This window comes from Populus nigra, chromosome 7 (assembly GCF_951802175.1).
Source record: "Populus nigra chromosome 7, ddPopNigr1.1, whole genome shotgun sequence".
Classification (NCBI taxonomy): Eukaryota; Viridiplantae; Streptophyta; class Magnoliopsida; order Malpighiales; family Salicaceae; genus Populus; species Populus nigra.
Window position 1 is genome coordinate 6659305 of NC_084858.1, and position 18898 is coordinate 6678202.

Consider the following 18898-nt stretch of genomic DNA (forward strand, 5'->3'; position numbering starts at 1 on the left):
CCTTTCTAATTTCTATAGGTCTGCAGATTCAATTTCTTCTCTGGTATGGATTGGCCTTGCCTAACGGAGCAGTCGTATATTTGCTGGAATCTTTGTACTCGCTCCCTAAAACACCAGTCCCTACACGAAATTTCAACTAAAGTAATCTACAAGAACTCCACAGTAGAATATACAGTAGAAAATACAAGCAAAGATTTAATGGTCCAATTGTGCCATAACCCGTCATCATTTAAAAAAAAAATTATATCAATAGCCACACCTAAAAAATTACATCAAATCTTGCCATCACCCATCACCTTTTTTTCTTTTTTTTTTCAATATTCATGGCCACGCCTGTATAATTACAGTCATGCATGGTAAAAGTCTTTCACTCGTGAAATAACTGAAAACATATAGACTAAATTCTACACAATCCTGCTCTTAATAATATTGTATATACTATAAACTCAAATTGAAATGATTTTCGATGGTCTTGGAAGTTTGAAATTTTGAGAATTCTCAAGGGCTACGTCTGTGACTCCCTGCCCGACTCTTGGTCATTTGACTCATTTCTTCACTGCTGGAAGAGGAAGGATTCAGCCCATATTCGCTCGTGTGACCAAATTCGCTGCTTACATAGTCGTTGCTGTCTAATGCCGTCCTCCTAAACCTCCGCATATCTGTACTGTATGAGCTATGGTCATAATCAGAACTGGAAGCGGAGCTGAAGATTAGGCCAGCTTTCCTCCCTTCTTCCAAGGAGACTTCACCTTCAAGTGCTCGTACAATCTGTTTCATGTGTACTTATTAGCATCTCTTACGATTTTTTACAATTTCCATTAACTAAAGTGATTATGTATTATGATCAGCTTATCCGCTATCTTGGATCTTTTATTTTCCTCCTCGCTTTTTTATGTCTGTTGCGTGATCTGGAGTTCCGTGAGGAAAACTAATCCACCAAAAGTTAGTAAAAGGTTGGGAGTGGCTAGCGATTAGATTTTCTTTGAGAGGAAGAAACAGGGAAAATTCTGTTTCTTTGAAGAAATACATCGATGACACATTTAAGTATGGACTAAGATTTCTTGAAAATGCATGGTGGTCGCTTGATCAAAGCTTTGAATTTTTTAAACAGAACCAGAGATCACCATGGTAATTAAAATATCATACCCGGCTCATTTTCGGCCTCCTCTTTGCTGAATGACTAACTGATGCACCAGCGCATGCTACCATGCATGCCATCTCCTGGAGATCGTAATTGCCCTCCAAAGCTGGATCAACCAACTCATCGTAGTTTCCATCTTCTAGTGCTTTTGCACATAACGGTCTAGCCTGTAGATGCATAAACCGAAAATTCAATATAAGCATTTACTTGTGTTTCAGAAGCTCGATTAAACGCAGTTATGAGGCTGCAAAATTAAGGATCCGCACCCAGTCTACCAAGCTGTCATCCATGTCCCCGGAGAGATCCACAGGGCGACGTCCAGTTATTAGTTCCAATAGCATGACACCGAAGGAGAAAACATCAGATTTATCGGTAAGCTTGCCGCTCGAAGCATACTCTGGAGCCAAGTACCTAAATGTATGGATCAATGATAATCACATATCAATATCTGCCAGTCAAATTCTATTATAATTTGGTGCTCCAGCAGAACACATGATCCAACAATGAAATGGAGCAAAAGTTTCTTACCCGAATGTTCCCATTATTCGAGTAGATACATGAGTATAGTTGTCTGAAGATAGCTTAGCCAAACCAAAATCTGCCACCTGATATTTAACATAAATCATCAGCTGAAATAGTTATATCTAAACAGAGGTAATTTGTTGCCTGAATACCATAGCTTCGAAACTGTTGTCAAGCAGAATATTTGCTGCTTTAATGTCCCTGTGGATAATGCGTGGGTGGCCTGCATGTATCAAACAGATTACCCCAAGAGAAACAGATGCCGAAAGGGAAAGGGGGAGGGGAGGCAGATCGAGAAGTGGTAATTGACTTACAGTCTTCATGCAAGTATGCAAGTCCTCTGGCCGATCCCAGCGCAATTTTGAGCCTAGTAGGCCAGCCCATGGTCGGATGACCCTTACCTACAAATTTGACGACAGTATCATATGATCAGGAATAAAGAATGCCATGAATGAGGGGAATTTATCAAGGAAAATGGAGAATTCAGGATTTTTGGAGCATACCATGAAGGTGAAATTCAAGGGTGGAATTGGGGACGAACTCATAAACCAACAACCTTTGACCTCCTTCAATGCAATAACCAACAAGGGACACGAGGTGGCGATGATGGACGCGGCTAATAATCTCAACCTCAGCCTGAAATTCTCGATCTCCTTGTCCACTACCAGTTTTGAGACTCTTAACTGCAATTTCCTTGCCATTAGGCAACACCCCTTTATGCACATAACCAAAACCTCCCTGGCCTAGTAGATTAGCTTGAGAAAATCCTGCAGTTGCTGCTGCTAATTCACCGTAGCTGAAGCTGCTCTTGGTGAACCCAAGAGTCAAGGACGGGTGTGATGGAGGCAATCCTGACGAACTGTGTGAGCCGGAGTAATTGGAACTCATTTCACTACTTGACATAATTGCAACTTGAGGTGGTGGTGGTGGTGGTGGTGGTAGTGCGGGTGACCAAGCTCCATGTCCTCCACCAGGAGGTGGAGGAAGATTTACAACTTGCTCTGCGAGCTTGCTTTCATTGTGCCCGTTACTAACAGGTTGTTGAAGAGGTGTTGCGTTGTAATAAAGACCACCTGCGGCTGCACATTTAAGCAGTACTCAAAATTCAATCTGGCCAGTAATCTTAGTCAGCTTGAATAAGTATTAATATCATATCATTCAAAATCAAATGAGCAGGGTTAGCACCACTGCAACAGGATAGGATTTCAGCGACAATTTTTGGAAATGCCACTATAAGTACATTTTGTAATAATATTTTATGCAATTGCTTTTATCATATCTTTATCAACATTTATTTAATTTAAGAGATTTAGCTTTGATGCAATTATGATACATTTTTACCACATTAAATCTGTTTATGAAACTCAAATCCCGGTAAACATAATTAATAATAGCAATTATAAATTTTCACTGTGAAAAATATATTTTAGGAAAATGCCACAAAAAGTTAATTCTACTATCGTGTATATGGCTCAGAAAGGCTCTTGCTTACCAGACGTAACTTTCATTCATAGTGTGATATGTACCTTTGGGTGCAGGGGAGTGATCTCTGTAGTAATCATGATGTGGCGATCTCTTCTTTTTCGTTCTGCATGTACATAAAAATACAAGCAGGGCAAGCAGCAACAATAACCCTACTCCAACCACGGCTCCTGCTATAATTGGTACAAGGTTAGCTTCATCCCCATTGCCTGAAGATGTTGCAGGGGTATTGTTTGGTGACGAATTCCCTGATTGTCCTAGAGATCGTGGTGGAGGTGGCGAGTTGCGAGACTTGGATGATGATGGAGGTGGTGGAGGCGACCAAATATTACTACCATTATCTTTTGTTGTTGGGGGAGGAGGTGGTGAGTTATTTTCCTTAGAAGAGGAAGGTGGTGGTGGTGGTGAAGAATCCGAGTTTTCTGGTGGTGGTGGTGAGGGCGAGCTTTGATCAGAGGGTGGTGTGAACTCTGTTGGCGGTGGTGGTGATGGAGAGACCTCTACCGGGGGTGGGGATGTGGATGGAGGTGGCGATGACTCCAATGGTGGTGGCGGTGGCTCTTGTAATGACGGAGGTGGTGCAGATGATGGTGGTGGAGAAAGTGGAGATTCTTCAGGCGCGGAGGAAGACATGGTAGGAATACTTGCCAAACAATATTATCGTCGAAGCTTCCCGGACAAATCCCACCCCTCTTCCAAACGATATGAGCCCAGATACTCTAACGAGAAAGATGCATTAAGAAAACGAATATCCAACCAAAATGATTTTTGAAGAACAGAATCTAACGTTTAGAATGATAAAATCATTAAATGCAATCCTAGAGGATATATATATAATTAATTAATATATATAATTCCTAACAAGATCAACAATGCATGAAAGACCAATAATGTGTAGCTGCGATTATCATGATTTTCAAACCTTTTACATGTCTAATTAATCATTTGTATTTGATTTAGCCCAAGAAGTCTCACGAAAAAGTAAAAGGAGAGGAATTATAATACCTGGGGAAGAAGGGTGAGTAAATTCTCAAAGGATGGAAATTAGGAGGCAAGGTTGCATGGTATTAGTTTTATGGACTGTGGTACACAGAATCCCCTCCTACAAAGGAGGTGATTTTCTGTCATTTTCCTATATTTGGGACCCCGCATTACCTCTTTTTATATATATATATATATATATATATATATATATATATATATATATATAAACAGAACCTAATTTTAGTGTGTCCGTATAGTTTTCCTATGCAAGGTGATGAAGATCTTGTTGACTCTTTGTCGGAAAGCTACCACTTGATTAACGGTTTATGTGGAACTATAATAACGATTCTGGTATATAAAGTAATTTTTATTTAAAAATATATTAAAATAATATTTTTTATTTTATAAAAATTATTAAATTAAATTTGAGGAAAAGTCATTTCCATCGCGTTACCAAATATACCTTGAGCTCTTTATAAGGATTAAAAGTATTATAAAGATTTGATGTAAACCTCATAATTACGTGGTCACGCAACCCACATGCAAAGATATTAATTCTCAAAAAACTAAATAAATTAGGTTTAATAGTTGTATAACACAAAAATAATTTATACCTAAACACTAGCACTATTGAAAATAAAAACTCCACCTAACTTTTATTATCCGGATCGTATCAGGATTAGTTTTTCAATTAATTTTTTATTTAAAATTTTATTTTTAATATTAAAAAAAAAATCAAAATTGTGATCGCAATTTCAAATGACACCGACGTTCACAGTACAGATACAATCTAATGGGCATAACAAACTTTCTGTAATTTTTGTTTACAAGACGATTAGTTGAACCTGTAGACTCATAAGATTTGTTATTCTGTCCTTCCCTAGCTACTGTCTCTATAATTCTATCTTTAGGGTTGGCAACTGGAGATTGAAAACTTCTCTTGTTATATATATATATTGTTATTATTAAATCTAAATAATTGTAATGAAGCTTGGAAAAACTTCATTGAACTTGAGCTCTTTAAATGGACGATTGTCCTTCCGATGGGATTAAGTGTTAATCGTCAAAAAACTTTCCGATACTAAAATTAATTTAGTGTTTTTTAAATAGCGATAATATAAAAATAGCGAGTAGAGAGAATAAAATATTTTTATATATTAAAAAACTTGAACAAATCTCTTAAATATTAAAGATGATAACTCTATTCCTCTCTAGTACCTCTATTCAGAGTTATGATAGGCTTGTAGCTTGTAATAATAAAAAGATAGTAGAAAAATCATCTAGTAGGTAGCCTAGTGGTAAGAGTTTGAGATTAAGAAGTTTGTTTTTCCTGTGGTATCAGGTTCGAACCCTGTATTTGCTAATATGATGGTCACTGGAAGCTTACATGATGGTTAATTTCAGGGCTCGTGGGATTAGTTGAGGTGCGCGCAAACTACTTCGACCACCCATATTAATAATAAAAAAATGATAATAAAAAGAAAGGGGAAGGGAGGGGAGGGAGAACACAGCTTGGCCTTAGCCCAACCTAGTGTGGAGTTGGGCAACTGAGTGTGAGACTCGACCTAATAGAATTTTTTTTATTTTTTTTATCTTTATCAAACTGATTTCGAATCTAATAAACATGACTAAATGTATAATAAAAATAACAATAATTTAACTCATTATTTCATGGTTGGTGTTATTCCCATTGTATAATTTATTTTTATAACTTACTAAATGTTAATATTACATTTATAGATAGAGCTATAGCTAAAAGAAAGCATTGTTTTGTAATTAATTAGGATATTTAGATTTTATGTTTTCTTAATCACTACCCATCTCCAAGTTTAATTTCTACAATTTGTTTTTTGGTCAGACTACATTTCTTTTATTGTTTAAGAATAACAATTCATGGATTGGGAATAACAAAGACAATTCTATTTTATTTTTCTCACCTAATTCAAATAGTTTTATTCAAAATTAATAGTGCAACTCAAGACACGATGGATGACAGGTGGATTGCATAATTGTAGAAGTTAACCGTTTCTTAAATGTTTCTGTTAGGAAACTATTTCTGTTAGCAACTATAATGCTAACACAACATTCACGTGATATTTCATTTGCTTTCTGTTACTACTGTAAGGCTATATATAACCAAGTTCATTCAATAAAAAGATGTGTAGAGAATATACAATTACAGAGCCTTGATTTTGTTTTATGACCAAAGGTTTCTCAATAATTGGTATCAGAGCCGCAACTTTGAACTATTCTAAACACAGAGTGCGAGAGAGATGTCTAGCGAAGGAAATTATGCAACCGTCCATTCCTCGATTTGATGGTCACTATAATCATTGGAGCATGCTTATGGAAAATTTCCTGCGTTTAAAAGAATTCTGGGGACTGGTAGAGCTTGGCTATGATGAGCCAGCAAGTGGATTTATGCAAACGGATGCACAAAGGAAGAAAATGGATGAGTTGAAACTGAAGGATCTCAAAGTGAAGAATTATCTCTTCCAAGCCTTAGATCGCAAAGTTCTTGACATGATTCTAAAGAAGGATACTACCAAAGATATTTAGGATGCCATGAAGAAAAGATTTGAAGGGAATGCGAGTGACAAAATATTTTTCTAGAGTCATGACAGTGGCAAACAAGATGAGAGTCTATGGAGAAGAAATAGGGGATGTGAAGACTGTAGAGAAAATTCTTCGTACCCTCATAGAAAAATTTAACTACATTGTCTGCTGTATAGAGGAGTCAAAAGACATTGATAATCTTTCTGTGGATGAACTTCAAAGCTCATTAATTGTGCATGAGTAAAAGTTTCGGAAAAATCATGGTGAAGAATAGGTTTTGAAGGTTACACTAAAAGAAAGGAAAGGCAGAGGACGAGGTAGGATTGCTTATAGGGGTAGAGGAAGAGGTAGCGGTAGCAACAATTTCAACAAAGCTACAGTGGAATGCTATCGGTGTTGTTGCTACCCAATTTTTGACCCATATTTTGATAAATTTTCAAATAAAATAATAAATAAAAAAATAATAATAAGGGTTTACATGTGGCGATAACATAAAGCATCAAGGCTAATATCAAGGAAGCAATATGTCAAGGAGATAATTACTGAATCATATATAATTATTACAATATAAAATACCATAGATATATTCGTGCTGGTTATGGAAAATAATCAATGCAATATAAAGTACTATATATATGGGATTTGTTGGTGATGGTTATAAAAGACAATCTCTGCAATAATTATTGCAGTATTTCCTTAAATAACACACATGTAGAGATTTTCTATATAAATGAATCAAGGCTAATATCAAGGAAGCAATATGTCAAGGAGATAATTATGAATCATATATAATTACTGCAATATAAAATACCATATATATATATATGATTTGATTCGTGCTTGGTTATGGAAAATAATCATACCATAGATATATGATTTGATTCGTGCTGGTTATGGAAAATAATCACTGCAATATAAAATACCATATATATAGGATTTGTTGGTGCTGGTTATAGAAAACAATCTCTGCAATAATTATTGTAATATTTCCTTAAATAGCACGTGTAGAGATTTTCTATATAAATAAACCTCCAGCCATAATAATGAGGGGAGAGAAAAATATTGAGAATGGGGTAATTTTTCAGAAAAGAGAGAAAACACAAAGAAAAACCTAAACCTATCCTCTCTAACAAAGAAGCCGTAGCCCTCCCCCCTTCTCATCTTTTTAAAAAACAAAGCAGCCACCCCCTGATTTTAAAAAGAAAACAGAGATCTCTCTCTCTGGCCGGACACTGTCCCCTCTCCCTCTCATCAACATAGACCTTTTGCCCTGCTGGTCTCCGCTCACTCTGCTCTCTTGAGGACATGGCGTCCCTGAGCATTTTAAGTTAGTTGGCTTTTGAATGGGTTTTTATGAGTTGTTTTAAGTTTTTTTGTAAATCTTACAATATATATGATGGCTTGCTATTTTTTATCGTAATGTTTGCGTTAAATTGCGATGCTTGTGATTTGGACCAAATACAAAAAATGTTTTTTTGTGTGTTGCATACGGCCAATACCCTAACATGTTTTAAATATTTTTCTTATATACAAAAAATACTTGAAGTTTTGAAAATGTGTTTTCGCATGGATTTCTTAAACACAACAAAAATTATTTTCTTGCATTTCTGGATTTTACAACATGTTTGTAAAACTCCAAAGGGTATTGGCCAATATTCCAAAAAAATACAAAAAATCTTATTTTGGGGGGAATTCATCTATTATTCACCGTTAATGTTTGGATAAAGAAATCCCAAAGGGATGAATATCCAAAATATTATTGGGAATAACTTGTTATTATTCACCTTTAATGTTTGGATAAAGAAATCCTTAAAGGATGAATATCCAAAATATTATTGGGAATAATTTGTTATTATTCACTGTTAATATTTGGATAAAGAGACCTGAAGTGGTAAATATCCAAAATAATTTTCTAGGAATAATAAATCCACACATATTCTTGAAAGAAGCCTTGATTATAATCGAGGACATTTCAATTTTTTACTCCAGGTTTACAAGCCGTGAGAGTATAAAACACTAAGAAAAAAATAGGTTTTTTTAAAGCGCTCTAAATTTCCTTAGATTTCTAATTTTTTTGTCTTTCCTCCTTGCAATTTACGAGTCGCAAACTCTTGAAAAACTAAGGGGAAAATGAGCTTTTAAAGCACATGGAACTTCCTTGGATTTCTATCTTAATAAATTTAGTTTGAATCAAACCTAGAAAAACTGATGGGATTAGAAAACACCAACACTATAGCAATTATAAAGCAAACCAAACACCAAGCAGCTTACCTTAGGTAGGGCGTACTAGGGGTGCTAATACCTTCCCTTTACGCAACCAGTCCCTTGCTTTAGAATCTCTGAAAGACCAGTTAGGTTTCCTAGTGACCATAATACTAGGTGGCGACTCCCTTTATCCACAATAAACAAACAAAGATCCCGAAATCAATCGATGGTCGCCGCGATGCCGCGCTCCGCTCGCGAGGGTGCGACAGGATGGCGACTCCACTGGGGACCCTTGGACTAAGCTTGGTAATTGTTTTTTTTATGCTATATGTTGTTGTTTTTTTTCTCTGAATGATACTTGGTTTAAAAGCTTTAGCATGCATCTTTACATTCTGTCACACATGGTATTATTCATCCATCACTTTATTATTATTTTCTTTTTGAGAGCACACATATTAAATTTTAAGTTAAGTGGGGGACTAGCAGCTTGCCTTATGACTTGAGTCAAGGTTTAAGTTTGTGTAAACCCCAACTCTTTGCTGAGTGTTTAGACTGATAGTGATTGGTACATGTATCATCCCACTATCTGCTGAACCCCCATATTGCCTTTACGAGGGTGATCACTAGGACAACAAGAGACCCTTTTTAGAGACCGAGTAGTAAACCTACCCGATGTCTCACATAAAGGAACTAGAACCTATCATTAGGATGTATGCTCCATAATATTGTTTTGCATCTAAACAAGCCTAAGCTCAAAGCATCTTGAATCTTAAGACCTTCATTCAAAAGCTAGCTAAGGGAGAGATGTTCCAGAGTTGGGAGACCTAAGAAGCTCCATAGGTGTTCAAATTTAATCAACAACGCTTGTTTGATCATGATATTGTGTTGTTTGCTTTTTTCACTTTTTTAAATCGAGGTTCCAAATGTCAATGGAATTTTATCCTTGTTTTTTTTTTAGCCAAACTTTTCCTTTTAATGAGATCATGCATTTTCAAAAGTTCATCTTTATGTTTTTACTATGCATTTACACATCACTTTCCGCTTTTAAAAACCCTAAAAGCAGATCTTCCATAACAAAACTTGCACTTCACACTGAGAATGAATGGCCGAACTTTAAAGAATACATATTAGTTGAAGAAGAAGAAGAATAAGAGAAATAACATTTGGGGATTCACAAAATTAATAAAGCAGCATGGACAAGCTTGGAAACCTGCTAGAGAGGAAACTTGAAACCATAGATGTGGGCAATGAAAATTAAGAGAAAAACTAAGGATAGGGATTATGATCACCCCTAAAGAAAGAGAAGAGTTGATTGCACTACTCCAAGATTATGTAGATTTTTTTTCCTGGTCCTACAAGGATATGCCTGGTTTGTATAGGGTACCACTAGTAGAAGGATGCAAATCGGTTAAGCAAAGGTTGAGAAGGACCAATCTGAATGTCTTGATCAAGGTAAAGACATAAATTGAAAAGTAGTGGAATGCTGGTTTTCTAGAAATAGTTAAGTATCCGCAATGTGTGTCCAACATAGTGGTAGTACCCGAAGAGGAAGATAAAATCAGAGTTTGTGTGGACTTTAGGAACTTAAACCGAACTAGCCCTAAAGACAATTTTCCTCTATCACACCTAGATTTGCTAGTTGACAATGCAGCACGTAACTCCATATATTCCTTCATGGATGGATTTTCTGGCTATAATAAGATAAAAATGGCGCAAGAGGATAAGGAGAAGAAACCTTTGTAACACTATGGGGAACCTTTTGCTACAAGGTCATGTCATTTAGGTTAAAGAATGTCGGGGCCACCTACCAAAGGGCCATGGTGGCTCTATTTCACGACATGATGCAAAAAGAGATTAAAGTATACGTGGATGACATGATTGCTAAATCTAGAGAGGGAGCGAATCATGTCCAAATATTGAAGGAATTATTTGAAAGACTAAGGAAGTACAAGTTGAGGCTTAACCATGCAAGGTGTTCATTCGGGGTGAAATCTAGGAAGTTGTTAGGATTTATGATGAGTGACAAAGGGATAGAAGTGGACCCTGGTTAAGTAAAGGCTATTCAATCTATGCCAACTCCCAAGGTTGAGAAGGATGTAAGAAAGTTCTTGGGAAGGTTGAATTACATTGCTCGGCTTATATCCCAATTAACCATGACTTGTGACCCAATCTTCGATTGTTAAGGAAGAATAATCTTGGAATTTGGAATAAGAGTATGAAGAAGCTTTCGCGAAAATCAAGCAGTACCTACTGAATCCACCCTTATCTATCAAGCCAAATGGCAAGTTCTAATGGCTGAGTACGACATAGTATATATGACAAGGAAAGCCATGAATGTCATCGCCGATCACCTAGCTGACCATGCTATGGAATATTATGAGTTGTTAAAATTTGATTTTCCTGATGAAGATGTGTTTTCAGTCGAGGAAGGGAAATCAGATTGGTGGATTATGTACTTTGATGGTGCTATGGTAATGAAGTGGGGGCAATGCTAATCTCTCCTGATAAGAAACATTATCCGGTTTCATTTAAGTTATAGTTTAGGTGCACTAACAACATAGGAGTATGAAGCTTGCATTCTCGTTTTAGAGGTGGCATTGGAGCTAAATATTAGAAAGATAGATATGTATGAAGACTTTATTTTTTATTATTTGCCAAGTGAAAGGAAAAGGGCAAGCCAAGGACGATAAGTTGAGACCTTACCAAGAATACCTGTCTAAATTGGCTAGAGAATTTGAGGAAATAAAGTTCACCCATTTAGGAATAGAAGGAAAACATTTTGTTGATGCTTTGGTCACATTAGCTTCTATGGCTAGAATAGACTTTGGACACAAGGTACAACCGGTACACATTGATACCAGAAATAACTCAGCTCATTGTTGCTCAGTTGAAAGAGAAATAGATGAAAACCTTTGGTACTATGATCCAAAACTAGACATATCCCATGGGGGCATCCAAAATCAACAAGAAGACTTTGAGGAGGTTGGCAATGGATTTCTATCTTGATAGGGAAATTTTGTATAAGAAATCATCTGACAGAACTTTGTTGAGATGTTTGGATGACGTGGAGGCAAAAGGTGGTAAAGAAATTTATGGAAAGAGATTTGATCTGTCGATATGGTCCACTAGAAAATATTATAACTAATAATGTCCAAAACTTCAATAGCAAGATGATAATAAAACTCTGCGCTAAATGGAAAATCAAGCATTCCAATTCCTCGCTATATAGGCCAAAGATGAATGGTCCAGTAGAAGCTGCTAACGAAAATGTCAAGATTATGTAGAAGATGGTGGTCACCTACAAGGATTGGCATGAGATGTTGCCATTTGCCCTTCACGTGTACCACACCACAATTAAAACTTCAACAGGAGCCACCCCGTACACTTTGGTATATGAAATGGAGGCGGTGATGCCTTTAGAAGTGGAAACCCCCTCATTAAGAGTATTGGTAGACTTTGTGTTTAGAAGAGGTGGAATGGGTAAAAGTTAGATATGAATAGTTGAATCTGATCGGTGAAAAGAGGATAGCTGCAATTTGTCATCATCACGAGTGGCCAAATCATATGATAAGAAGGTTTAACCTCGAGGATTCCATAAAGGAGATCTTGTACTGACAAAAAATATAGCCTTTACCAGGAGAAGATCAGAGTAAATGGGAAGCAAACAATAAAGGCCCTTACATGGTAAAGAAAGTGTTCTCGGGAGGAGTTTTATTGTTATCTAGAATGGATGGAGAAGATCTAGTTAGACCTGTGAATGCTGACTCTATAAAGAAATACTATGCTTCTCGATCCATAAAATAAAGTTCGACCATGAATTCTCTCTGTAAGGAACCTTTTCTTCATAAAACGCATGATCTCATAGCATTCAAAATCTTTTACTGTTTTTACACATGACTAAGGAGATGACTCCATCAATTCTCAAATTTGAGGGATCCAAACCAAATTTAAACCTGATAGGTATTGCACACCACACTGGGGGCAAAAAGTGCACGTAGGGGTCTATAGTGAACCAAAGCCCAAAGTGGTATCATCATAGAACTTCTGAAACACCTTTTATGAGAGTTACTTAAAACAAAATATGATGATTGCATTGAAAGTTTTAGTTTTCATGAACAAAACCAATTTTTTTGAGTTTTCCTTTTAAAAATAATTTCTCGAAAAAATGGAAAAGACAATTAAAACATCGGTAAAAGTATAACACAAAGCAACATTCAATGGAGCAAGAAAGGGCCCCATGAGGAACTGGAGATCTCTTCATCAAGCATGAAAAGGATAGGAAATATAGCGCGTGGAGCATATTCCAGTTCAAAAGGATAGGTCGAATAAACAAATGGAAACAGGAGCTCGAAGAAGTCCACAACGGAAATGAGGGACCTATATTTCCGAAAATAGGTCAACGGAACTACGGAAAAGGATAGTAATTGTGAAGCGGCACTGCTTCATTCCTCGAGGTAGGATGATTTCTTTTGAAGTTTAAAACGGGCAGGTCACCCGATATTGAGACCATTTTTTTTGAAAAAAAAAAACAACGTGAGTTTTTCTAAAATTTTTGAAATAGGAAGGTCATCCGATTTTGAGACCATTCCCTAGCAAAAACGTGGAGTTTTTTTTTTTAAATAAAAATAAAAAATAAAACGGGCAGGTCTCCAGATATTGAGACCCCTTTCTAAAATCCTTTTCTCTTACATCTGGGTAGGTCACCCATCATAATGAGACCATCATTTTCCACTTGGGTAGGTCACCCATCACAATGAGACCATTTTTTCGGGGCAGGTCACCCATTAGAATGAGACCATTCTCCCTCTTTTTTTTACTTGGGTAGGTCACCCATTATAATGAGGCCATTCTTCCCCCTGGGTAGGTCACCCATAAGAATGAGACCACTCTTCCCCCTTTCCACTTGGGTAGGTCACCCATAAGAATGAGACCACCCCCTTTCCACTTGGGTAGGTCACCCATCATAATGAGACCATTTTTTATGGGTAGGTCACCCATTAGAATGAGACCATTCTCCATTTTTTTTTTTACCTGGGTAGGTCACCCATTATAATGAGGCCATTCTTCCCCCTGGGTAGGTCACCCATAAGAATGAGACCACTCTTCCCCTTTTCCACTTGGGTAGGTCACCCATCATAATGAGACCATTTTTTAGGTAGGTCACCCATTAGAATGAGACCATTCTCCATCTTTTTTTTACCTGGGTAGGTCACCCATTATAATGAGGCCATTCTTCCCCCTGAGTAGGTCACCCATAAGAATGAGACCACTCTTCCTCTTTTCCACCTGGGTAGGTCACCCATCACAATGAGACCATTTTTTGGGTAGGTCACCCATTAGAATGAGACCATTCTCCATCTTTTTTTACCTGGGTAGGTCACCCATTATAATGAGGCCATTCTTCCCCTGGGTAGGTCACCCATAAGAATGAGACCACTCTTCCCTTCTCTCCACTTGGGTAGGTCACCCATCACAATGAGACCATCTTGCATTTGGGTAGGTCACCCGTTAAAATGAGACCATCTTGTATTTGGGTAGGTCACCTGTCATAATAAGATCATCTTTCGGTTGGGTAGGTCACCCGTCATAATAAGACCACACACACATTTTTGTATTGGTTTTGGTTAAAGGAGATCGCCAGATGGGATCTCAGGTTAACCCAACCACACACAGAGTTTAGCTTTGGTTAAAGGGAATCACCAGATGGGATTTCAGGTTGACCGAGCTACACACCGACTTTACTTCGGGGTAAAGGAGATCGCCAAATGGGATTTTAGGTTAACCCCCTCAAAAGGGCAGGTCGCCCGTGAAAATAGACCAGCGTGAGTATGTGGGCAGGTCGCCCCTGAAAATAGACCAGGTTAGAGTGTGCGTGGGCAAGTCGCCCGTAAAAATAGACCAATTTTCTTTTTTAAAAAAAAGGGGGCAGGTCACCCATGATAACGAGACCATTTTCTTTTAAAAAGTGAAGTCCTTGGATGAGTGAATCACTCAGCAAGCAAGGAAGATTTTTTTTTCTTTCTTTACAAAGCTTACTATGCAAAACATTGAGGAATTTTGCTTCGTAAGCATTGTAAAGAGGGGGCATCTGTTGCTACCCAATTTTTGACCCATATTTTGATAAATTTTCAAATAAAATAATAAATAAAAAAATAATAATAAGGGTTTACATGTGGCGATAACATAAAGCATCAACGCTAATATCAAGGAAGCAATATGTCAAGGAGATAATTACTGAATCATATATAATTATTGCAATATAAAATACCATAGATATATTCGTGCTGGTTATGGAAAATAATCAATGCAATATAAAGTACTATATATATGGGATTTGTTGGTGATGGTTATAAAAGACAATCTCTGCAATAATTATTGCAGTATTTCCTTAAATAACACACATGTAGAGATTTTCTATATAAATGAATCAAGGCTAATATCAAGGAAGCAATATGTCAAGGAGATAATTATGAATCATATATAATTACTGCAATATAAAATACCATATATATATATATATATATATATATGATTTGATTCGTGCTTGGTTATGAAAAATAATCATACCATAGATATATGATTTGATTCGTGCTGGTTATGGAAAATAATCACTGCAATATAAAATACCATATATATAGGATTTGTTGGTGCTGGTTATAGAAAACAATCTCTGCAATAATTATTGTAATATTTCCTTAAATAGCACGTGTAGAGATTTTCTATATAAATAAACCTCCAGCCATAATAATGAGGGGAGAGAAAAATATTGAGAATGGGGTAATTTTTCAGAAAAGAGAGAAAACACAAAGAAAAACCTAAACCTATCCTCTCTAACAAAGAAGCCGTAGCCCTCCCCCCTTCTCATCTTTTTAAAAAACAAAGCAGCCACCCCCTGATTTTAAAAAGAAAACAGAGATCTCTCTCTCTGGCCGGACACTGTCCCCTCTCCCTCTCATCAACATAGACCTTTTGCCCTGCTGGTCTCCGCTCACTCTGCTCTCTTGAGGACATGGCGTCCCTGAGCATTTTAAGTTAGTTGGCTTTTGAATGGGTTTTTATGAGTTGTTTTAAGTTTTTTTGTAAATCTTACAATATATATGATGGCTTGCTATTTTTTATCGTAATGTTTGCGTTAAATTGCGATGCTTGTGATTTGGACCAAATACAAAAAATGTTTTTTTGTGTGTTGCATACGGCCAATACCCTAACATGTTTTAAATATTTTTCTTATATACAAAAAATACTTGAAGTTTTGAAAATGTGTTTTCGCATGGATTTCTTAAACACAACAAAAATTATTTTCTTGCATTTCTGGATTTTACAACATGTTTGTAAAACTCCAAAGGGTATTGGCCAATATTCCAAAAAAATACAAAAAATCTTATTTTGGGGGGAATTCATCTATTATTCACCGTTAATGTTTGGATAAAGAAATCCCAAAGGGATGAATATCCAAAATATTATTGGGAATAACTTGTTATTATTCACCTTTAATGTTTGGATAAAGAAATCCTTAAAGGACGAATATCCAAAATATTATTGGGAATAATTTGTTATTATTCACTGTTAATATTTGGATAAAGAGACCTGAAGTGGTAAATATCCAAAATAATTTTCTAGGAATAATAAATCCACACATATTCTTGAAAGAAGCCTTGATTATAATCGAGGACATTTCAATTTTTTACTCCAGGTTTACGAGCCGTGAGAGTATAAAACACTAAGAAAAAAATAGGTTTTTTTAAAGCGCTCTAAATTTCCTTAGATTTCTAATTTTTTTGTCTTTCCTCCTTGCGATTTACGAGTCGCAAACTCTTGAAAAACTAAGGGGAAAATGAGCTTTTAAAGCACATGGAACTTCCTTGGATTTCTATCTTAATAAATTTAGTTTGAATCAAACCTAGAAAAACTGATGGGATTAGAAAACACCAACACTATAGCAATTATAAAGCAAACCAAACACCAAGCAGCTTACCTTAGGTAGGGCGTACTATGGGTGCTAATACCTTCCCTTTACGCAACCAGTCCCTTGCTTTAGAATCTCTGAAAGACCAGTTAGGTTTCCTAGTGACCATAATACTAGGTGGCGACTCCCTTTATCCACAATAAACAAACAAAGATCCCGAAATCAATCAATGGTCGCCGCGATGCCGCGCTCCGCTCGCGAGGGTGCGACAGGTGTCATAGACTGAGCCATTTCCAGTATGAGTGTCTTTCTTGGAACAAAGAAGCCAACTATGCTAAGGATATTGATGAGGAAGATGAGATGTTGCTGATGTCCTATATAGAAGAAAACAAAGCCAAAGGAAGAAATGCATGTTTCCTCGATCTAGGATGCTCAAACCACATATGTGGAGATAAAACCATGTTCAGTAAGATTGATGACAGTTTTCGACAATTAATAAGGTTAGGAAACAACACTAGGATGAATGTGATGGGCAAAGAAAGTGTGAAGCTGCATTTAAATAGAATCAATCTTACTGTGACTGAAGTATACTATGTCCCAGAACTCAAAAATAATCTCTTGAGCATAGGGCAGTTTCAAGAGAAGAGTTTGGAAATTCTGATTCAATGGGGGGTATGCAAGATCTACCACCCTCACAAAGGTTTGATCATTATGACAAACATGAGTGCCAATAGAATGTTCATCCTACTAACTACTAACTCAATCACAAGAGACATCTCAGCAACAACATGATGAGTGTCTTCACACAAGCTCGTAAAAACAGCAGAATCTGTCATAACTTTGGCATCACAGATATGGACATCTAAGCTATAAAGGTTTAAGGACCCTGCAGAGCAAGAAAAAGGTGTGTGGTCTTCCCACATTTACCATCTCGGATGAATTGTTCACAGACTGCATCATTGGGAAGCATCACCGTAATCCTATACCAAGGAAGAGTTCTTGGAGAGCAAGTCAAGTATTGGGTCTCATCCATGCAGACACCTGCAGACCAATTACCTCTATGTCCTATGGCAACAAAAAATACACTCTGTGTTTTATAGATGACTATAGTAGAAAGTCATGGATATATTTCCTGCTCGAAAATCAGAAGCACTAAGTCATTTCAAGTGTTTTAAGAAGATGGTGAAGAATGAGACAGGCCTACCTATCAAGTGTCTCCGAATAGATAGAGGAGGCGAGTTCACTTCACTTGAATTCAACAAACTCTGTTAGCAAAATGACATAAAATGGCAACTGACGATTACTTACACCCTTCAACAAAACGGTGTAGCTAAACAAAAGAATAGAATAATAATGAACATTGTTCGTGGAATGTTATATGAGAAGAAAGTTCCAAGAACACTTTGGGCAGAGGCAGTGAACTGGAGCAACTATATGCTGAACAGATGTCCAACCTTGATGGTCAAAAACATCACACCAATAGAGGCGTGAAGTGGAATTAAGCCTTCTGTTGATCATTTTCATGTCTTCGGGTGCATAGCACATGTTTATGTGCCAGAGGTACAAAGAACTAAACTTGACAATAGAAGTGTTAAATGTATATTTTTGGGTGTTAGTGAGGAATCCAAGGGCTATAGGCTATTCAACTTGATTACAAAAAGAGTAGTAGTAAGTAGAGATGTGATATTTGAAGAGTAGAAACAATGGGATTGGGATGAGAGCTTTGAAGGGCAGATGTTGGTGGATTTAGAAAGGGGAGATGGCAATGGAGAAGGAGTAGATGGTATCAATGATAATAACACTGAACATGAGGATAACTGTAGTGAGGATAATGAGGGAAATGCATGTGTTGATCATAAAGACAATGAGGATAATGATGGAGATGTATGCACTGATAATAGAAATAGTGAGGATAATGAAGGAGGTGCGATAATGAGAAAACCTCCAGCATGGATGAAGGATTATATTACTGAGGAGAGCCTTGGTTCTTCTGAAGATGAAGAATTGGCTCTGATAATGTCAAGTGATTTGATGCATTATGAATAAGCAATGAAAGATGCAAACTGGAGATTAGCTATGGACAATGAAATCAAGTCCATAGA

At 36.8% G+C, this 18898-nt stretch overlaps 2 protein-coding genes across 2 annotated transcripts; both read right to left on the reverse strand.

The window, feature by feature from the left end:
- Positions 1-207: 207 nt before the first annotated feature.
- Positions 208-2682, reverse strand: LOC133699852 (putative proline-rich receptor-like protein kinase PERK6). Its single transcript, XM_062123345.1, is given in 8 exon segments — positions 208-768; positions 1147-1308; positions 1408-1552; positions 1670-1746; positions 1816-1886; positions 1974-2013; positions 2015-2064; positions 2167-2682. Coding segments are annotated over 8 exon segments (1215 nt in total). The 5' UTR covers positions 2567-2682; the 3' UTR covers positions 208-498.
- A 104-nt stretch (positions 2683-2786) lies between these two features.
- Positions 2787-3835, reverse strand: LOC133699432 (proline-rich receptor-like protein kinase PERK9). Its single transcript, XM_062122672.1, has 2 exons — positions 3156-3835; positions 2787-2850 (listed from the first exon to the last, which is right to left on the reverse strand). The coding sequence occupies exons 1-2, from the start codon at positions 3776-3778 to the stop codon at positions 2787-2789; spliced, it is 687 nt and encodes a 228-aa protein (XP_061978656.1). The 5' UTR covers positions 3779-3835.
- Between the last annotated feature and the right edge of the window lie 15063 nt (positions 3836-18898).